A 22,926-nucleotide genomic window follows, 5' to 3' on the forward strand; every position below is an offset into this window, starting at 1 on the left:
TACCCCCATGCGAGGTTGACAAATATTCACTATATCATATATATATATATATATATATATATATATATATATATATATATATATATATATATATATATATATATATATATATATATGCATATGCATAGGCTATACCATATCTATCTATTCACTCTTTAAAAATATAAAGAAATAATAACAAATGATTAATATTAAAATACAGTTCTTATAAATTATGCTTAGGCTAATAATCTAATGCTCTCTCTTTTTGACTTAATGAATGTTGTTTGCATTTGATGCTTGGTTATCCACTAAATACAAAAAGAAAAAGCACTACAGAAGTCTATAAGAATTTAGTCAATTAATTGTTTGCTTTCATAGAGCATACCCTATAAGATGTTTCACATAATTATGTTTGGATATGGTAATTATATTAAGTCAAAAAATTATTATTGTCATGATATATATTTCTCACTGCGTGTTACCTTGCCTACAAGGGCAATAATTTCTAATCGCATCTCCTAAAAATGATCAGTAGATTGCGTGTTGCCATGCAAAATATTATATTATATGCTCACTTACGATAATTATACTTTGTAGAATAGGTTCACTTTCATCCTCTTATATGTCTCCCGTCATGTGTTACCATGCTTGTGGAGAAAATTATATTCGATCATTTCACTTGATATATATATATATATATATATATATATATATATATATATATATATATATATATATATATATATATATATATATATATCACATTCGAACTTGTCATTTATGAATTTATGATTAAGCAAACAATCTAAAGTTCACTTTTTTTACTTGAGTCAGCAAATATTGCTCATATATCCTCCTAGATCAATCCTCTATTAAATACAAAATATTAAACGACGTACAAATCTAGGAAAAATCCAACCAGCAAATTGGTTATTGCTACGGCGAATCTATACAATTTGCTCCAATACGATATTTACACTTAGTTGTATAAGATTACTTTTATCCTATTACATTTCTCTCTCAATATGTGCTACCTTGCTAATAACAGCAATATTCAATCACTTTTTTTTCCATTAATTTTAAAGAGGAAAAATGGTGCATAGATCTCGAAGAAATTTAGCCCATAATCCCCTACCACCTTGCCGCCATCGAGAATCGTACTCTGTTTGCTTAGATATGTTAATCATACTTAACTAAATAACATTATCTTTTTTATCATATATTTGAAAAAAAATTTATGACTGAAAAGTAAGCATACTATGAATTCTTGTGAACCATCGGAGGTACATAAATTGTAGCAACTCTTAACCCAGGATGTTCCTTTTTGACTCATGGTGTCCATGCAGGACTAGTTCTCAACAGTTAGAGCGTGCATGACGTCGAGTGTTATTAAATTTGGTGCGATAACCGTTTTATTCCAGATCTTTCCATCATTCCATGTGCCAAATTTTTTCATTTATTACGTGCAATGTGGGATTTCTTTTCATTGACAAATTTTCAGATCCTGTGTGCTACATCGGACTCTCTAGGGATGGTCCGACTCATGAAATTCCCAAAATACCCATCCTCGAAATAAAAACCCGGGTCTTTTTCCGGAGCTCAGCTTTTTCCCCTTCTGTTCGGTGGCGTCGCTCGCTGCTGAGAGCCTTCGCTCTCTCATTCCTCCTCCTCCTCCTCCTCCTCCTCCTCCTCGTCTTCTCTCTCGGTTACCGTCCTCAGCTGCCGGTCTCCGCCCCCTTCCGCGGCGCCTCCGCCCCCTTCACCCGCCCATCCATGACTATGATGACCCCTCCCCCTCTCGATGTACGTATGTCCACGTCTTGTTCCTGCCTCTTTTCATTCGATCTTCCTCGATTTCGTTCTCTGACGGACCTGTCCCATCTCGCTTGGCGATCCCCTGATCGGGCTCTCTGTTCGGTTCTCCGCCCTTGTTTTGCTGCGGTTTTGATCGTTTTCTAGGGTTTCGTGCCGGGTTGAGGCAGGTGAACGGGGGCTCGATCGGTATCCATTGACCCCGGGGTCGATTCTAGGGTTTCGATTAGGGTGTCTAGGTTCGGGTTTGCTGGATCTGAGCTCTGATTTTGTGCTTTGGCTTTAGCAGCAGGAGGACGACGAGATGCTGGTCCCTCACCCAGAGTTCGCTGATGGTCCCCAGCCAATGGAAGGTAAGCCCTGATCCTGGTTTGCTGCAAGTCGAGCTCTTGATGGATACGAATTGATTGTTTGTTATGCGCGGTTTTGGTGACAAATTAGCTTTTTTGTACTGTTTGTCCTTTCATTTGCGTGCGTTCGAGTTCTAGGGTTTTGATTCGTATCTCTGTTTTTATTGTCTTCTTTTTGCATTAGCAGTAGCTCAAACCGAAACTGCTACTACTGCTGAGAACCAGCAAGTGGAGGATCCTCCATCGTCCAGGTTCACATGGACGATCGAGAATTTCTCGAGGCTGAACACCAAGAAGCACTACTCCGACATATTTATCGTGGGTGGCTACAAATGGTATGTGGATCTTTCTCCTGACTTTCCCAGTGCGTAATTCATCATGAGGGTTGATAAAAAAATCTATTTTTTCTGTTGTCTATGACAGGCGGGTGCTGATTTTCCCAAAGGGGAACAACGTGGACCACTTGTCTATGTACCTGGATGTTGCGGATTCAGCAACCCTGCCATATGGCTGGAGCAGATATGCGCAGTTCAGCCTGGCTGTGATCAATCAAATTCACAACAAATATACAATCCGAAAAGGTATCTTTCTGCTAAGCAGTGTTTTTTTTTGAAATATGGTTTTCTTTAAATTCACATTGGCTACTAGTTCACTCTGGAACTTTCCATCTTCCAAGCCATATAATTGCATACATTTTTACTGTCCTGAAGTAATATATGAATTGTCATGTTCTGTTGTCTGACCGTGATTCTGTGCTCAATTATATTGTTCATTTTGGTCTCATGATGGGGCCATCCTTCAATGCAATGTGCAGAGGCAAAAAGTTGTTTTAACTGCACTTTGTTTAAACATGATTTTCCACAAAATTTCTTTCTAGCTCATTGATTGCCAACTTGGTGAACAAGTAAAGAAAGCAAGTAACCAGGGGCAAGAGAAATCTTTTTCGGCTAATTATTGAGACTCGCTACTAATTAAAACTTACCGGTGATCTAGCTGGTTGGCTGCACTGAACAGCTCTGTGTTTAATTTTAGTCATTTCTTTCACACATGCAGTACTTTGTTGAGCTTTATATGAAAACTGGAGTGTGGATGTGCTATGTGCTTAGATGCTGCAGTCCTGCTGAGAATCGTGAAGATGTGGAGACCATGTTTGACCTTTCAGTTATATAGTAGAATACACGTTACTTCTACATGCGGTCTTGTTATCTTAATGTGCGTTGGAATTTGGCACTAATATGGTTACTCTTTTTTTCCACCAGTATGCATGCTTGTATATATGAAATTCCAAGCTATGTTGCTGTGACTTTTGCTTTTTCTTATGGTTGCAATGCCCTTAATGCTGTTACCTATCGCATATTGATGACATGGCATGCCTTTTTGTGTGTTTTCTAATTGGACTTGGGTTGTCATAGAGTTTGGATTTTACATCTGCGCCATTACTCTACTCCAGTTGGAAACATTTTTGAAAAATAATGATGCTTTGCCAGATAAGCTTATTTGTTTGATCATTGGACATGACGTAGTCTATTTTTTTTCGCTTGCAGACACACAACACCAATTTAATGCACGGGAAAGTGATTGGGGATTCACATCTTTCATGCCTCTAAGTGAAGTTTATGACCCAACTAGAGGATATCTTGTAAATGATACTCTTGTTGTTGAAGCCGAGGTTGCCGTTCGCAGGGTGGTTGACTACTGGACTTATGACTCCAAAAAGGAAACAGGTTATGTTGGCCTAAAAAATCAAGGAGCTACTTGTTACATGAACTCTCTTCTCCAAACTTTGTACCATATTCCATACTTCAGGAAGGTATGAATTCAAACCTTATGGTTACATGCTTTGCTTGCAGTATGCTTTTTCTTATTAAGAAAAAAAGTTCTGTTTCTGAGCTGTGTTCTTCAGGCTGTGTACCATATGCCTACAACTGAAAATGATATGCCGTCGGGAAGCATTCCCTTGGCTCTGCAGAGTCTGTTTTATAAACTTCAGTACAGTGACAGCAGCGTTGCGACAAAAGAGCTAACAAAGTCTTTTGGATGGGATACATATGATTCTTTCATGCAGCATGATGTGCAAGAACTCAATAGGGTTCTTTGTGAGAAATTAGAAGATAAGATGAAGGTTTGACATCTGTACTAGGCTATTGCACATCACTACAAATGTGCACTTGCTAATTGATTATGTTTTGGTCTCAGGGAACTGTTGTGGAGGGCACAATACAACAGTTATTTGAAGGCCATCATATGAATTATATCGAGTGCATTAACGTTGACTACAAATCTAGCAGGAAGGAGTCTTTTTATGGTAAATAGATATTAAATAAATTGATAAACTCAATTTTTAAGCCTTTAAACTGCATATGTGCTGTAGATGTACTAAATGGACTATATCTTTTGTAGATCTTCAGCTTGATGTCAAAGGTTGTCGGGATGTTTATGCTTCTTTTGATAAATATGTTGAAGTCGAGCGTCTTGAAGGAGACAATAAGTATCATGCAGAACAGTATGGTCTGCAGGTTAGTTGGTTTATGTCTAATTATTTTGGAACTGGGATTGTGATTTGAAGTCTCATTCTCCATTGGTCTTGGATTAGCTTTAAGGTCATACATCCATCCTTTATGTACTTTGGATCCTGTAGAGTGGATGGGCTGATAAGATTTATGAAAACAAATATTTATATATTTTTCTACCAAAAGGAAATATCCAAACCATGTAGTTGAGCTTTGTATGATGATTTTGTATGTGAGATGGTGCATCTCTTGCAGTTTTCTTGGTTTCCTTGTCTTCTGGGCTTTGTTGGTTGAAATTCAAATTATTATGGAGATTTCATCTTAGATTCTTGTATTGTGTTAGGTTTGTTGTACTCATCAAAATGAGAACCTTCTAAATCTGAACCTGCTTGGCCTTCCTTGACAGGAGATCCTTAATATTTAGTTAAAAAAAATCAAGTCTTCTCTTTTCATCATAACATAGCCTTTTTTCACAACATACTGAAGATAATTGCTTTTTAGTGATTTGTTTTGGTATAATGCACTTGTTTATTGTAGCTTCTAGGACTCTCTTTAACTTTTTCCTTTTTCAAGCTTGTGGCTCTGGCTTCTAATTCTTTCTTTCATACACATTCTCACTAATCTCCATAATCAAATGATTATGCTTTCTGGATTTAGTGGACAAAGTGGCAGGCTAGACTTTTTAGGTATAATTGAATTTAATGTTAATTGTGTAACAACATCCTGTCAGGTACCAGTGCTTATTTACGAATCAAGGTTTTTGTAACTCTGATATCTCGGTTGTCTTGGTTGATGACTGATATTGAGATGAATTAAGCTGTTGGCTTCTTATGACAAGACAAGACGAAAATGGTGTACATCTGCTGATATATAATGACCAAGTTATTAGAACATCAGCCAACATAGTAGAAACAAGATTAGCTGATGCTTGATGAATGAATTTTATTCAATAATAATTAAGAATGCATTATAGTGAATTGAAGAATAATCTCCCTGAACAATGGTATCATTTCCTGCTGATAGTCTGGGATACAACAATGTATATCAGCTGAAATAATGGAGACAAACATTTTATCTGTATCATGTCAATGAGTGCTTTATGCTGATGAACTGATATCTTAACTTAGATTGAACAATGGTATAAGCTAATATATAGATAAAATCATACTACATTATTTACATGAACTAGATTGAATGACTTGAAAATGTCATTTGAACATCTATTTGTACGAGAACTCACGTCCAGTTTTCAACTATTTGCTATATATCCCATACATGGACAAGAAAGCAAGGCTATAAATGGTATGAAATCCAATCCGTTCTCTCACACAGTTAAATGAGTGGTCTTTACACTTTCTTTAAAAAAAACAATCATATTCCTTATTTATATCTTTCTTCAGCAATATGTTGCCACAATATGTTAAATTCTTCTTTTATAATTGAATATCTTAAAATCTTGAATTTTGCTTGAAGTTGAATCTTCTTTCCTGTCTATTTCAGGATGCTAAGAAAGGTGTTCTTTTCATTGACTTTCCTCCTGTTTTGCAACTTCAGCTGAAACGCTTTGAATACGATTTCATGCGAGACACCATGGTCAAGGTTGTTATTATCGAAATTTTTATGATTGTCTTCTTTTGGGCACCTTTGCCCTTGATTATGATCTATTTTGCTTGAAACACATGTTTTATATTATTTGACATGCTTCATGATTTGTTCTAAATGTGAATAAGTCTGAATACTTGGTCAGATATAAAGGGAGTGGGAAGATTGTAATCATTTTGTTGGTCACCTTTATTTCTGATTTAATAGCTACTGTCATGTTTTGCATCACTAATCTTTTGCAACATCGTGCATTGCAAATGTTTATGCAAGTCTTAGGCCATATGAAGATATTGGCATTGGCGTTCAAAAAGAACACGATGGAGAAATGTATACAAGTCCATTACCTGTCTATTGCTAGTGGAAACAATGAAAGCCTCATGTTCATGTTTTGAGACAAGGAAATAAAAAAGAAAACAAAAGGCATGTATGTAACATAAGCATATTGGTATAATGGATATGCCTTACTTTATATCGCCTCAGCCATGAGTTGCGAGGTGTTTTTGGAGAGCTTTGCCTTGAGGCACGAGGCAATGCAACACATTCCTCCATGGAGCCTTTTTGATAGTCTCACCCTATGTTCTTGGACTATTTTAAGTTGAGATGGTGATTATGGTTAACATGGAATTTTCACATGTAATTCAGGGACGAATCTATTTTCCCCAAGCATAGAAGGTAGTTCCTGCCATGCAGAAGTTTAAAAGTATGAATTTGTGAAGGGCCACTTGACAAATTAAGTTTGCTAGACGAACTGTTTGTTAGGTTGATGAACTTAGATGCATGATTGCAGTGATTATACTGTGTTTTCCATTATTTTCGAAAAAAAAATAAAGAAAATCTGCTATTCACGAAGGAATCAATATTATTTGTGTTCCTGAGATGCTAATGAATGGTGGAAAGCCTTCTTTACAGTGGCTGTTTAGACATTAACTATGCCTGGGCTCTAGATTGTTTTAGTCTGTTGCATACATTTTTATTGTGAAAGCTTCTCATTTTGCTTTGTTGTGGTAACAGTATTAATTTCTTACAAAATAATGTAATATGAGTATGAAATGCTTGCCTTTTCCTATTCTCATTGCCATTTTAGCTTTTTGCTAAAGTTTAATGGTAATTGTATAATAGTGCTGCTGATGGTTCAAACTTCTGGGTGGCTGGTGCAGTGGTTACACATCTTAGTCCTTATAGGACTGAGCAGGCCTGGGATAAGAATCATATATAAAAAGAACATCTGGTCCATGAAATTGTCTTTATTTGGTCTATTTTAATTTTGTATAGTTGACCTTTTTCCTTGAAAGCTTGGCTTGCCAATTATCTCTTAGATTCTTACCCCTATTGATTGACCATTGAACTGTCATATATATGTTGATGCAGATAAATGACCGATATGAGTTCCCTCTGCAACTAGACCTTGATAGGGATAATGGGAAATATCTTTCTCCAGAAGCAGACAGGACTGTCCGCAACCTTTATACTCTGCACAGGTAAACTTTTTGGAGATTGCTATCCATTAGACGTAATCATGAAAATCATGCATCTCTATCTACCATGAATGCTATAACTGTGCATCTAATTACCACAATCATGGCTAATATGGCTCTCCATATTAGATCCAAATTTACATGTAGTCACACCCCATATGTAAATACATTGATTTCATTTGCTTTGCACATGAATAGATGTTGCAACAAAGACAAGCTGCTGTGATATTTAGTATTCAACTAATATGTATTGCAATTATGCTTATATTGCAGTCATATGTAAAGGATACTCATATTGCATTCAACTCATATTACTTTTCCTACCAAAAAAAGTGTTACAACAGACTACTAACTGACTTCTGAATGGAGCCATTTTCAGTAGCAGTACTCTTTTGAGTTTGTTCTGACTATTCTACATTTATTTAAAAAACTGTTTAGATGTCTAAACAACTGTTAAAGATTTTAGCTGTAGTGTGCGTGAGGACTTTGCCCAATGAACCATTGTCTTTACATATTGTGTTCTTGTGTTTTTCATGAGCTTATGTTTGTGTTAATTATGAGGAATTCTCTTGAAAAATGGTGGCAGGATGTTATGCAGAAGTTCCATCAGAATAAGAAATTTGCCTAAAAAGGAACTTATCTAGGTGTACATAGTGCTGAAATAAACAAGCGGCATGCTTAACTAAATATTGTGAAGAACCCACTCTAGCATTTTATACAAGTATTTCAAGGTACCTTACTCTATTTTTGACTTTGACTGCCAATTGGTTCTTTTTGTGGGAAGAGCATTGTGTTACAAAATAACAATCTTGGATGTGGGGATGTCTCATCTGGCAACCTCTTGCATGAAAGCACTGTATTCATTGGGTGGTATAAATCACAGTTACTGTGTCAGTTCATGTGGGAGGCCATGTATCCTGAGTTTTGTCATGTTTTCTTGGTGACCAGCATCGTAGCCATGTGCTATTTGACATTTGACTTTTTTAAGCCCAAATTTAGTTGACTACTTAAACAGGCAGCAGCTTGACAAACTTGGTCACCTCTATCCATCAAAGTAATAGATCAAGGATTGATTGATAGTAATGTTGCTCTGTAGATGCATTAATTCATGACACAATCAGGATAAGGAATTCTCTCATCTAGAAATGTTATGTTGGAGGATATGGAAGAACTCATGAGAGTGTCTTCAAAAGATACTTAAAAATGTTGAAATTTTCAATGGTATAGTGTGTCACAGATTGTGTTTAATGCATAATTGTGTATTTTTTTTTGGTAAGTTTTATATTTACCTACTCTGATCATTGTGTACCATTAAAATTTAATAGTTTCAATATATTATTTGAAGTCAAATGTTGCTTGCTTGACTTTTCACTATTGGCATAATCAGTTATTCTGGTTTACAGTATTCAGGTCATCTGCATGATGCTATGCTATTACCTCTTTTTCTGTTATTTGACTTTTGAAAATGCATGCTAACTCCGTTTCATGCAGTGTTCTTGTTCATAGCGGTGGGGTGCATGGTGGACATTACTATGCTTTTATTCGACCAACTCTCTCTGAACAGTGGTATGTAGTTTGTCCGTCACCCTTGTTAGTTTCTTGTACCTACAATACTGTTGTTAGTGAGCCTTGTGTAAAGTTCCTGAGAGCAGCTTTCACTGAGAGATACTTTTAGTTATGTTCTGAAATTCTTCAATGGGTCACCTTATGTGGGTTACTGATAAAAGCTTCAACAGATTCCTTCTCTTTTCTGTATTAAACATACACTGGCTGGCTTGCATATGTAACATGAAAATATCTTTGATTAGGTGTGATCTTTTTTCCTGTTTGATTATGTGCAGGCTTAGCACTATCCTTTGCCTTCTTTTGTTTCTTATAACTTTACTAATTAATAAAAATAGAAAATTATTAGACACCCTTTTTTGATTGATGCCCTGCTCCAAACACTTCTCTTTTGAATGGACATAAGCTGCGTGCATCCATGAAAAGGAGCCTTTATTGGTGGTATCATCCTGCATTATTTTTGAGGGTGTGAACATGACTTGATGTCAGTAATTGAGAATTCTTTTTCTCCAGGTTTAAATTTGATGATGAGCGGGTAACAAAAGAAGATACAAAGAGGGCACTAGAGGAGCAGTATGGTGGTGAGGAAGAGGTGATTGATTTTGCCACCACAAACTTAAGCACTTTTTTTATGTTTCTTGTATCATTCTGACTTTTTTTTTCCTTCCTTCCTCATTACAGTTGCCACAGACAAATCCTGGCTTCAATAACACTCCGTTTAAATTTACAAAGTATTCAAATGCATACATGCTTGTTTATATTCGGGAGAGCGACAAGGAGAAAATAATATGTAATGTGGATGAGAAAGACATTGCTGAACACCTCAGAGTATGATAATTGCAGAGTTTATTAATTCTTGAATTGTTTCATTACTTTGAAGGATTGCACATAATATGCAATATATTTCTTCAGATAAGATTGAAGAAAGAACAAGAAGAGAAAGAACACAAGAAGAAGGAAAAGGCTGAGGCTCACCTTTATACTATCATAAAGGTGTGATGTCTTAGCTGACTTTTATGATTGACCTATATTATCATTTTTGCTTTTACTGGTTATCAATAAGTCTTTCTGAATGTGTTTAGGTTGCTCGAGACGAAGATTTAGCTGAACAGATAGGAAGGGATATATATTTTGATCTGGTGGACCATGATAAAGTTCGCAGCTTTCGTATTCAGAAACAATTGCCTTTCAATGTTTTCAAGGTAATGTTTTCCTGTAATTGCTGCCTCAAATTGAGTAAGCATGCTGGTGCTGGTTTTCAGTCCTTTACTACTGCATAAGCAAAAGTTGGTAATAATTTCTTACTACCAGATGCACAGGATCAGTGTATTTTGTTATGATTTAACTATGGCCTTTTAACAGTGTTTTGCTCTTTCAATATTGAAATGTTGATGGGTTTGCTAAGTGGATCAATTTGGACAACGTAGCTGCACTTTAGGTTGAATGGTTGATATATAGGATTTTGTCTTCTTTTAAGATAATAACCATGTAGCTTGTTATAACATTTCAAACCTGCAAAAAAATATATATTCTTTTTGAACTATAACCGTTTGACTGGTTATTCCATCATTTTTAGAATTTCAAGTGCACAAATATTACGGGATCCTTGTTTTGATTGATAATTCTCTTTATTCAAGATGATCCACATTCTCATTGTGCAGCTTCAAAATGAATTACAAGGCTAATACGCAATTGAAGTTTAAGTTTTGGTTGCATTGCAAACTCACAATTTTGTATGCTTTGTTCCCTTTTTTCTGGTTCAGGCTCAAATGTTGCATCATAAACTACAATTGAAACAAATTACATCTGGTAAATATTAGAAGAGAAACATTTGGTGCATGCTTGAATTAATATTGACTAATTGAGAGTGCACTAATTCTAGATTGCAGTACACTATTAATTGGGCATATAGCATTTCAGGTGGTAATTGAGACACATAGTATCAGATGCAAAAGAAAAGCTCACAAACCCTGAGGCAGATAGTATCAGATGCAAAGAAAAGCTCACAAACCCTGAGAAAAATATCTATCTTCTTTGATTTTCAAGAAATGAATTACTTTGATGTCATTTGATTTAGACAAAATCAAGTATATTTAGTGTGAGAAAATATTTTCAATTGAACCAGTCATGTTTCTCTTAATGGACATGAAGAATGGTCGATAATAAACATCTCGATCAAGTGCATTTTGTGTGAGACAAAGAGTTTTCAATTGAACCTGTCATGTTTTTCTTAATGGCTATAAAGGCTTCAATTAGTTGATAGTAAACATCTCAATCTCTTCGGCTATAGTGGGCCAAATAAGACATTCTAGATATAACACATTGTTGACAAGAGTATAAGCTATGCCACTATTAAAACATTTGTTTATTTTCTCATACTGTTGAACAATGCACATGTTTGTGTCAATGATTCAACATCCACTTTGTAACCTGAGATCTTACTTGCTGCAATCATCTGCATGACTTTGACATGCATAATAAAATTCTGGGCTCCTTTCTAGTGAACTTTTGGACCTGGAGTTTCTTGTATATTTTTGTTTTGTTTGTTTTTTTTTCTTGGGGTGGGAGAGGTAACTGGTATATTTTTGTTGGAACGTTGTTGTGCAGTCTTCATAGTGTCTTAGTTCTCTTATTCTCATGCCTTCTGGTAGAATTTTTAATTCAACATCGAAATGATGCACAGGAGGAGGTGGCAAAAGAATTTGGTATCCCAGTTCAATTTCAGCGTTTTTGGTTGTGGGCCAAGCGGCAAAACCATACATATCGTCCCAACAGGCCATTGAGCCCTCAAGAAGAAGCACAATCTGTAAGTAATTTCTTGCTAGTTTCTTTTTGTTTGCTGGTATAGGGGCATCTGCATTGCACATGTAAAATATACAAAATAATTACTTATTAAAAAATAATAATTTCCCTTTATTCAAATATAAGAAAAATAATTTGCAAATAAATTTATTTCATGCATCTTTGACGTAGTTTATGAAACCAAGTGGATGTAAAAGTATAAAATGGATGGGAATCAGCTTGATTAGTTCGATAAGCATTCGTATGCATGATTAGGCATTGGTATGTGAACTTGTAAAGTACACTTCATATACGTAATCATTTTTTATTAATTATGCTTTTATTTTATATATTCCCATGTAAACAAGATATCCTTAGTCGGTTATTTAACACAGTAAAAAACTAAAAATGAATACCAAAAGTGATAAAGTAATGATATAAATTAATTATCACTATTTATAAAATTGTATTAAAATTTGAATTATAAAAAATATTCGGTGCATGCATCACATGGCTCCACATTTGCTCGTGTGTTCTTGTATGAAACCTAAATGCTTGTACTACCTTCTTGAAGCTTTGTGAAGTGTTGTTGATTTGACCCTACTGTAACCATTCCCAACCTTAATAAATATTTTAACTCATTAATCATTTTCTAAGAGACAAAGAAATAATAGAGGTGCACATCCGTAGTTAGATATTTATATGTTTCTTTATCGGAACAATAAAATGTTATTGGATTAGATGATCATGCTCTACAATTGTTCATAGTAGCTTGAATGTGCACCATACATGCCAACCTCTAGTATCAATGAAAAGTGTGGTTATAAATTTTTAGCCTATATTCACTCTTTTAATTGATGATTAGATAAAAGTAGGAAAACTATAATAAAGTGTATGTTTATCATGTTCACTAAAAATTGCCATGATGTATTCATATCCATCCATTTAATGCCACTGTTTCTGGATTATATGGTAGGGATAAAAATAACAGCCATTGTGATGGCTCAGGAGTCCTCTCAATATGGTATAACACAATAACTGAATTTTATTAACTGTTGTAATTTAGCCATTATATAAAATAAATGATGTAGCCATTGATTGATATTTCAATGTTTATTCTGGGAAAATAATATTTTCATTTTATATAAGTAAAATTATATTTTAAAACTAAAGTATTCTTAGCATTTTTTTATTTTTGGGATTGAGGACATCATCATGTAGTTATGTGTTATTTTAACATTATTTTCCTGGATAACAGTTTATGTGCATTCTTTTTTTAATATTATTATTTGGGATGGATTGCATAATATTTTATAATGGTTTATATGCCCTTTTTTATAATATCATTTCTCCCAGAAACCTGGCATTGCCTGGACTTGAAACAGAGATCTTCAGTGTGTTATAGTGAGATTATAACCAACTATGCCATGACATCCTACATGATAATATGACAACCAATTACACCCAGAAAACAAAAAGAAAATCAACTGCCCCATCCTAGCTGGACTAAAATTTGAATGCTAGGATGAGAAATTGAGAAGGGAATATTCCCCTCCTTTTAGTATAGGGTGATATATTTTTGTGCAAGAAATGGTCCCTCATTAGGTGAGGGTCCTGTATGCATGCTGATTTTGTTGTTGCTGCTTGTGGTGTTATGAGCCCACTAGATGCAACTAATTTATTGTGACTTGCAGTGTATGAGATATCCGTTACATATATTGTTTTTGTTCCATAAATTGTTTTGTCAGTGCATATTAATTTTGTTCGATATAATTTCTATTAAATGTCACTCTATATTTGCGACTCAAATCTGAATTCTCTATGGTTTATTCTTCTGTTTGTTGGTTAGAATTTGGTTGTTATGTTTAGCATATTAGCATTTTAAGATTTGAATGGCTCCGGAAACCAACACATACAATGAATGTGCTATAATGTTTTTGGCATCACCAGTCATTCATCACACAATTTGTGCATTAAAACTCAGATCAGTTTGTGGATGTTGACCAATCCTGCAATTGAAATCTATCTAATTTGACAATAATGCACCTGGAGATTTTAGTTTTTAATGGTTCCTGCCAACATGATTTGCATTTTGGAGTTGTATTATGACACTGTAGGCATCAAGAAGCTATCATTTATTCAATTGGTTCTCTTGTCTTTTCTTTTCTTGTATATAACATGATGTGATATCTGCTTATCTCTTTTTGTAGCTTGCTTTCTCTGCTTTGTAAACATATAATTTCATGGTGCATGTTGTTTATTCAAGTGGTTTATGTTTTTTTCTTTTTCTGCACATCGTGTAATGTGATACGTTCTAATCTCTTTCTTCTTTCAGTTTTCTTCATGCTTGATGTTTCTACATGTGTTTTTTTTTGGCTCATTAATCAGCAATTTGGCGTCTTACCACTCTCCATTTCTGTGTAGGTTGGACAGTTAAGGGAGGTATCCAACAAGGCACATAATGCTGAACTTAAGTTGTTTTTGGAAGTTGAGCTTGGACTGGTAACCTTTTTTGTTGCTTCTTTGTCTTCTCTAAATTTCAATTTTCTATATAATACATAAGATAATGGCACACTTCATCCATGTAACTATCTGCATTCCTTTTCTTTTGATTGTTTAGGATTTGCGTCCTCTTCCTCCACCCGATAAGACTAAAGAGGATATACTACTTTTTTTCAAGCTTTATGACCCTGAGAAGGAGGAACTTCGGTATTCATTTATTGCTTTCCCTGCCATTAGTTTTATAATGTGTTTTCTTTTTGCCTTCACTTTTTTTTTTTATTTCATAAACACAGATATGTGGGGAGGCTCTTTGTGAAGGCGTTAGGAAAGCCATCAGAAATACTGACAAAATTGAATGAACTGGCTGGTTTTTCACCTAATGAAGAAATTGAGCTTTACGAGGTTTGTATTACGTCCTTTATAAAAATTAATTAATTTAAATTTCTCATATACTGCCTGTGTTCTTATAATATATACATACATAAATGCACAACCAACATTTAATGACAAGTGTGTAGTCCAACTTTATATATCACACTTTCCATCTTGTATAGAGAAGTTTTTATCTTTTTACCATTGATATAAATTAAGATTCATGCCCTTTAGCTATTGAATTTACGCATGCCTAGTACTTTATCACTCCAAAAGGGCGCTACCTTGTTGGTATGAACACCAATGCATATCAGTGGTCAAAAAATTGTTGTCGTAGACTGAAAAGTTTAGCAAGAAGTGTATAGTCCAATTCAAATAGTTTTGTGTTTTAACCTTCTTCTCTTTAATGTTATCCAGGAAATAAAGTTTGAGCCAAGTGTTATGTGTGAACACATAGAAAAAAAACTTACATTCCGCTCGAGCCAGGTTTGTCTAGCACATGGATATAATCATTAGAAAAGATGCTTTTGGTAAAGTGTGCACTGGCTGTTGACTTTTTTTTTTTCTTCCTGTAGCTTGAGGATGGTGACATCATCTGCTACCAGAAATCTCCTGCAATAGATAGTGATGACCAATTTCGCTATCCTGATGTTCCTTCTTTTCTAGAATATGTTCACAATCGACAGGTATCTTTTCCTGGGACATAATTTTATATATCAACAAGCCAACTTTTATTTCATCATTTTTTCTAAGCCTATTTTACACTTTGGTCACTTTTATGTATATCTGAGTTGTCTTATTGTTGTTTCTTAAAATTTCAAAGTGGGTGGCAGAAGAATTGTAACATCTTTAACTCCAATATTAGGTGCATTTGAAGCTGATTGCTAACAAATATAATGTAATTTATTCAGAAACACATTCTTTTGGTTATCTGCGCCTACAGATATGGTTTATAGCATGCACATATATATGTGTGTGTGTGTGTGTATTATTTTGTTCAACTTCCCTGGCTTTTCTTAAGCTGATGGACACAAAACTAGAGCTTAGGTGTTTGTTTCAGTTTCATCTTACAATGAAGAAATACAGATAGCTGCTAATGTTAGTCTTTGCTTTTGAGTCTCCTACCTTTGGATGGATCTAATGAATTAAGAACATTATGTGGACAACAAATGTAAAGATAGAAGGTGTAGCATGAATTTATTTCAGTTCTCATGCTTGTGACTGACTCCTTGATTATCCTTACTCTTGCTAAACAGGATGCTGGTGTTAAGAACTTGGGGTAACTAACTATTGAAATTTATATAATTACAAGCTTGCTGGCAATAACATGAGCAACTCATCGATGCTTTGTAGAACTTGTTAATTTGTCTGACAGATATTACTCTTTTGAGACTTTTAACCTAGGTTTCCCAGTCTGCGAGTATTGTGGATTGCAACTATCAGTGTTCATGGGTGACTAAAATGCATGATATGTATACACTTTTCTGCTTTGATATGTAAAATCTTTTATCTATTTCTGGTACTTGCAAGTGCAAGCGAGCAAATCATCCGAAGTGACAGCCTTTCTCTCTCATGATTTGGCTAGAATCATGGTATGCTGAACCGACCGGAACCGTGTCAGCACCGGTCCGGTACGGCGTATAATTTCTGTTCCGACCCATTTTGGATCGGAACCGAATGATTCTGTACGTCTATTGGTGCGAACCGCCCGGTTCGCACCGGCCTAAGCGCAGGCACCCCGTGCGCGGGGAACCGTGCTCGTGCGCGGTTTTCCGGTCCGCACAGGATATTCAATGCCGCAGGATATTCAATGCCACTCTGCGGCATTTAACGCGCATCCGCACAACATTTTTTTTTGTCTTCGTTGGTACAGTACCGGTTCGGTTCGGTACTGTACCGGTGCTGACGCCCACCGGTACATCGGTACAATCAGTACGGCGGACCTTGGCTAGAATAGTTGATTGATGTTCTTTATCATAACATTCATGTTCTAAATTTTACTAGGAATTTAATGATTTGATCCATATGGATTGTTTAGTTAGATTAGCTAATAATGTACATGTTCTCTTACAAATTATTCTTAGTCTTACTATCTGATACCTTTTATAGGGCTGTTGATGGGTTTGGTACTCCTGAATATTGCTCAGGGAACTAGTTTGGTGTTTATGACCATCCCCTCTGGGTGATTTTCAAAGAAAAAAAGAAAAGAGTAGGGATTGGGAAAGGATGCTGACAATTAACCAAGACTGCCATGTGGCATATATGTAAATTGAAAAGTGACGACTAAGATGGTGGCATCATCTCGCTGTGTATGGAAATTTATGTGAAATATTACTTGTTATATGGAGTGAGTAAAGGTACATAAAGATCGGTATTTAGTGATAGTATGATCATGAGTTGACTTTAGGTGTTACTGAGAACCTAGTAATTCTCTGTGACCTTATACAGGAGCACTTATCCTTCTGCTTCAGGAGGGAAGGAAAAACATTATAGCTTGATCATATTTTATATAGAAAACATATTTTCTTGCTTTTTTCTTTCATAATATATTTTCTTTATTCCAAAAGGTTAATTGTCTACGGTTCTTATTTTAGTTGACTTGTAAAATTGGTCATGATTTATCTTTTCATTTGTACTTATTTTATTTAGTTGTCTACTATCTTTGCATGTTAGACTGTTGCAAAGCTTGCATATCCAATATGTTAGAAAATTTTGTGACCTTGAATACTTTGATGGAATTTGCTCTTTGGCTTCTGGTTATACATTGAAATTGGTCCCTTAATGTCATTCTGAACCTTTATGTCTGAGCCTTTTATTACGTCGATAGGTTGTGCATTTTCGGTCTTTAGAGAAGCCAAAGGAGGATGATTTTTGTTTGGAATTGTAAGCAATCAAGATCTACGACTTTTACATTGAGGAAATTTTTATGATTAAATTCACTTGTTTTAATTCAATATCCTGATTGGTGGCTTCCTTGTTCCGTTCTAAAGGTCAAAGCTTCATACTTATGATGATGTCGTTGAAAGAGTTGCTCACCAGCTTGGTCTGGATGATCCATCAAAAATTCGGCTTACATCTCATAACTGTTACTCTCAGCAGCCTAAACCTCAACCTATCAAGTACCGGGGTGTAGAGCATCTCTCAGACATGCTGGTTCATTACAACCAGGTCTTTCATCTACTTGAATACTTTTTGTTTTTCGTTACAGCTAAATTTTGTAAATATTGATGTTGAAGTGAGGGCCTAATGCATACTAATTTACTTATGACAGACTTCTGACATATTATATTATGAAGTGTTGGACATCCCTCTGCCAGAATTGCAAGGTTTAAAAACTCTTAAAGTTGCATTCCATCATGCCACGAAGGATGAGGTAATTTTCTGCTCATGGTTATCTTTGTATTTTTTATTATCTTTAACTCAATGTTTCTTAAAACTTGTTGATTTTCAGGTTGTAATTCATAGTATTAGACTGCCGAAAAACAGCACAGTGGCTGATGTGATCAATGACCTGAAAACAAAGGTGACACATGCAATTATTGCACAGTTGTTTTGCCTTCGTTTTGTTCTAATGGGAATTGGGGTAGTGATGGTATTTTTATATAGTATTATATAGTCAAATAACCTTCTTCTAGCCTGTGAAAGCTTTCCAATATGCATGGATTATACTTCACAGTTGCAAACTTGCAATTGTATCGTATTTGTTCTTATGTTGGCTTTGATGAACATTTGCTGCCTTGATTCCATTTGACTTTGTTTCTGTACAGGTTGAACTGTCCCATCCTAATGCTGAACTCCGGTTGCTAGAGGTCTTTTATCACAAGATCTACAAGGTACTGTGGTGGCCTCCTAAACAAGTGCCATAAAGTGCTATTCCGTTTTAATACACCTGTATATTCTTACACATAGCTCAGTCATAAATCGGATATAATTCTGCTAAGCCTGAGAGTCCTATAGAGAACTGGAAGAGTTCTAAATTAGTCTAATTGACATTTTATGTTTGTAGTTCCTCCCTGGGTTATTCCATTTTAACGCATGTATATTCTTACACATTACTTGGATTAGTCATAAACCAGCTATAATTCTTCTGATACTGAGAGTCTGGTAGAGAACTGGAAGAGTTGGAAATTAGTCTAATTGACATTTTGTGTTTGTAGTTCCTCCCTGGGTTTGCAACTTTGATCGATTCTTTAACTGTTTGAGATGAATAATATTTTAACCTGGATACCCAGCCATATGGTTATTCGAGTTATCTTCAAGCATTTGAGATTGGAGCAGTACAATGATGAGTTTATTAGTTTTCAATTTAACTAGCTGCCTGATCATGCTTGTATCTCTTCCTTGTAGATCTTTCCACCTAATGAAAAGATAGAAAACATAAATGATCAGTACTGGACATTGCGTGCAGAGGAGGTAAGTCGTAAGTCACTATTCTGAGTTTGTTGTTGAACCAGACTTCTTTGTTAAAATATAATTCACCTCTGGATGATATTCTGGATTATCTGCTGCCACAGATAGGCAGTCTTTTTGACCAGAGTATAATTTCATTCACGATACAGCTGTTATCTGAGTAATCATATCAATGTTATTTAAATTTATATTTTTGCTCTTGCTGACAGATTCCGGAGGAAGAGAAGAACCTTGGTCCCCATGATCGCTTAATTCATGTTTATCACTTCATGAAAGATCCAAATCAAAATCAGATGGTGAGGATTTGAAATTTTTTGGCTTGCTTGTTTATTGCTTTTTGGTGAATATTTAGATAGACAAGTGGTTCAAGAATCAAGGAAATTTATGACCCCTTGGCTTTGTTGGTAGTGCCTGCCCATTTTGTCTCGCCTGCCTTTCCGGTCTGTCCTTCATAGGGCACACATGTCTATTTCTTCCTTGTAGTTTTTAAACTGTAAACAACAAACATGGTTGCCTTCTGCCAGTGTCTTGAGACATAAATATCTTTAAGGGGGAAAACCCTTGCATTTCAATTTGTTTTCATATTAGTATTGATTATAAATGTTCTCTGTTACATCATCTGTCTCTTGATTTGACATGTCCTTTTTTTTATCTTACCAGCACCGACCCAAATGCTTCCTTCCTTTCTATTTGTTATAAGATCAGTTATATGTCTTCTTAGATTTAGTTTATGAGCATGGTATGGACAATTTTGTTTTTCATTTTAACAGCAGGTTCAGAACTTTGGGGAGCCTTTCTTTTTGGTTATTCATGAAGGTGAAACTTTAGCTGAGGTGAAAGCTCGGATCCAGAAAAAACTCCAGGTTCTTGATGAGGAGTTCTCTAAGGTAACTTCTACCACTTTTCTAAATTCTATTTATAGTGTTTCTTGCCTATTCCTTAAAGCTTTGTGTCGTAGTAGTTTGGTTCTCTTCAGAACAAAATACTACAACCTTGTTGCTCGCGCCCAATACTAGCAAGAGGTCTCACTCATTGTCCTTGTTAAAATTTGTACCTGTGGAGCTAACTATTCTTTTCCTTGTTTCGTATTTAGGAAAATGACAACCCTATGCTTGCACTTGATATCTGCTTCATTATTTTTCAGCTTTATTGCATATGATGCTCTTTCTTTCCTATCTACTTAACACTAGAAGGGCATGTCACAGCACCTACTTTGTTGCCAGAGGCTGTCTTGTGCTGGCTTTGAGCTTTATGTTGGGTCTCATGAATAAAATTGTTGAAGGGCAAGTGTTAGTCTGCCATGTACCCTTTGCAGTATCAGTTAATTCTCCTTAAGGGAGGAGATAGCGCTCCTCAAAATTTTGCACTCCTCAAAACTACAGAAGTTGAGAGTTCAAAATTGTTCCACTAACTTGGTGTTACTAAAAATTGATTACAATTTGAAACCTAGGAGGGCTTGGCTTAACTAGATTGCAAGCAGGAATGATATTATAGATTATTTTACCCTTTGTAATTTATAGTAATCTACTTGCAAAAGCTGGAACCTTAATTGTTGAGAACAATTAATTGCAAATTTTTGTACTGATACAGTTTATGAACTTTATGCATAATGATTTGTCATAGAATATAATGCTGCTGACTTGAGCCAACTTTATGCCTCACTGTATGTATCATAATCGAAAGACATTGTATGCACATAGAAAGAACAAAGGAAAAGCATGTAGCCTGAATTTCTGATGCATTTAAGAGATTGTGCATGTTATTTCTTTTATTATGGTGCCTAGCACATAGAAGTTGCTGGTGTATGCTGATTTTACTAAGTTTTCATTTGCTCAGTGGAAGTTTGCATTTTTGTCACTGGGTCGCCCTGAATACCTTCAGGACTCAGATATTGTGTCCAGTCGTTTCCAGGTATGTATTTTCTAGTATAATTAATTTTGCTTCCTTTATTCTGTTCTAAAGACGCTTTATCTTATATTCTTCTTTATCTCATGTTTATTATATAGCGAAGAGATGTCTACGGAGCTTGGGAGCAGTACCTTGGATTGGAGCACTCAGACACTGCTCCAAAAAGGGCTTACACAGCAAATCAGGTAGAATGCTTCCAGTTTATGATGTTACGTCATGATCTCGTGCTTCCTGACTAATAGAATTCACCTCTAAAAGATTGCTAAAACTTCATATTTGCCTTTCATGCTTGAAATTATTATTATCATCACTTGTTTTGCAGCAAAATTTCTTCTGATTCATTTTGATCACAAATTTGGTTCTGAAAAAGCAATATAGTATGATTCTGATTTTCATGACTTTTCTTGACCTCTGCAGAACCGTCACACATTTGAGAAGCCAGTGAAAATCTACAATTAGGAGTCCGTCAACCCCTCCTATGGGTTATTTATCCTGAACATATGCCTTTGCGTCTGCTTGTAAAAACAGGAGAGGATGAAAGGTGGATCGTTAATTACAAAGCAGCAGCTGAGAGGTGGGGTTGCAATATTCCTGGCTTATTGAATTTGTTGCTGTTGTTGTTCATTCGGATTCTTGTTGATGGGGAAGTCTATTGGACTGCATGATAACGATACTGCCCATTATGGGCTGTCCTGTCTTTTTATCATGTCCCCCACTAGATAGAGGTTGCCTTTATTTCCAGTGTAATTTAGTACATAAAAAAGATTTTGAATTAGGGCATGTATACAGGGTATAGTTGGTTCCGACTCTTCCGATGTTTATTCTTGCATTGTTGCCATCTATCTTATTCTGTTTCTTTTAGTTAGGGGAAATGGGGATTGTATAATCTGGCGATTGGTATTTAATGGCTTCTGAGTTTATCAGTTGTGTAAAAGAAACAACTGCCCCTCTCTTCTTGAATTCAAATGTTGGCCTGTACAGGCCGTTGATCTTTAATTTAATTATTTCTTGTGCTAGATGACATTTTGCCCGTTTTCTTGGCTGTGACTTAAATTAAGCTTTTGCCTTTGACCTCACGATGCTAGATATTAATTGGGGTTTTCGAGTTCTGTCCTAAGTACCTTAAAAATTGAACTTTTTAATTGGAAACTCAAGCATCAGGACTGCTGATACTCTGATGCTTTCCATCGCGAGGTATTGTTACAGGTCTAATTTGGGCCGGTAGAATAATATCAACATATTCATTCCGGATCCTGTCTGATCCAACTTGAAAATTCAAATTATTGTAAAAAAAATTATTTTCTTTCTTAACGTCTTTTTCGGTTCTGATTTTGGAGAAATCTTTATTTGTTCATTTCATCATCTCCGTCCCGTATTTATTTATTTAAGTATAATACTCTTGGTCAAATGATTCTGTTATTGACCCCAAAAACGGCGGCCCAAAAGTCTTTTCCAGCAGGGCATTCTGTGGGGGGCCTGCTGCTGCTTCGGCCGATCAGCAACCAATATCAAAGAATTAAAGAGGGAGAAGTCCTCTCGTTCCAGAATACTTGGTTCCAGGGATTGGCATTAGCAGGAGGTATCGAAACTGTCGGCTCGAGGGATGGGGCAATATACCTTCTGGTGATGGAGCTAACAATAATAGCAGGCATGCCGTAC

The 22,926-nt window shown here is 35.6% G+C and overlaps 1 protein-coding gene across 9 annotated transcripts; it reads left to right on the forward strand.

Annotated features, from left to right (window-relative positions):
* Window positions 1-1,584: 1,584 nt before the first annotated feature.
* LOC103707271 (ubiquitin carboxyl-terminal hydrolase 12) lies at window positions 1,585-22,283 on the forward strand. Of its 9 annotated transcripts, none has more exons than XM_039129530.1 (32): window positions 1,586-1,785; window positions 2,081-2,147; window positions 2,329-2,479; window positions 2,568-2,725; window positions 3,689-3,954; window positions 4,048-4,266; window positions 4,341-4,449; window positions 4,545-4,660; window positions 6,155-6,253; window positions 7,625-7,734; window positions 9,223-9,297; window positions 9,808-9,886; window positions 9,976-10,122; window positions 10,207-10,287; window positions 10,377-10,496; window positions 11,978-12,100; window positions 14,500-14,577; window positions 14,696-14,784; window positions 14,871-14,979; window positions 15,367-15,435; window positions 15,525-15,635; window positions 17,777-17,832; window positions 17,940-18,117; window positions 18,221-18,322; window positions 18,401-18,472; window positions 18,717-18,782; window positions 19,297-19,362; window positions 19,569-19,655; window positions 20,130-20,246; window positions 21,196-21,270; window positions 21,366-21,452; window positions 21,685-22,283. In XM_039129530.1, the coding sequence occupies exons 1-32, from the start codon at window positions 1,756-1,758 to the stop codon at window positions 21,724-21,726; spliced, it is 3,354 nt and encodes a 1,117-aa protein (XP_038985458.1). In that variant the 5' UTR covers window positions 1,586-1,755; the 3' UTR covers window positions 21,727-22,283. The 9 variants fall into 9 exon arrangements, 7 of the variants coding, with proteins under 7 accessions (XP_038985458.1, XP_038985459.1, XP_038985462.1 ...); XM_039129531.1 differs by having other exon boundaries at window positions 2,332-2,479; XM_039129534.1 differs by having other exon boundaries at window positions 2,332-2,479; window positions 20,133-20,246.
* Window positions 22,284-22,926: the final 643 nt, after the last annotated feature.

Source organism: Phoenix dactylifera, chromosome 8 (assembly GCF_009389715.1).
Source record: "Phoenix dactylifera cultivar Barhee BC4 chromosome 8, palm_55x_up_171113_PBpolish2nd_filt_p, whole genome shotgun sequence".
In the NCBI taxonomy this organism is placed as follows: domain Eukaryota; kingdom Viridiplantae; phylum Streptophyta; class Magnoliopsida; order Arecales; family Arecaceae; genus Phoenix; species Phoenix dactylifera.

What these genes read in the sequence shown, in the direction of transcription:
- LOC103707271 (XM_039129530.1), top strand. Translation starts at nt 1,756, where the DNA reads ATGACTATGATGACCCCTCCCCCTCTCGAT. An exon ending in TCAATGACCTGAAAACAAAG is followed by an intron (nt 18,473 to 18,716) that starts GTGACACATGCA and finishes GTTTCTGTACAG; the next exon opens with GTTGAACTGTCCCATCCTAA. An exon ending in TTGTGTCCAGTCGTTTCCAG is followed by an intron (nt 21,271 to 21,365) that starts GTATGTATTTTC and finishes TTTATTATATAG; the next exon opens with CGAAGAGATGTCTACGGAGC.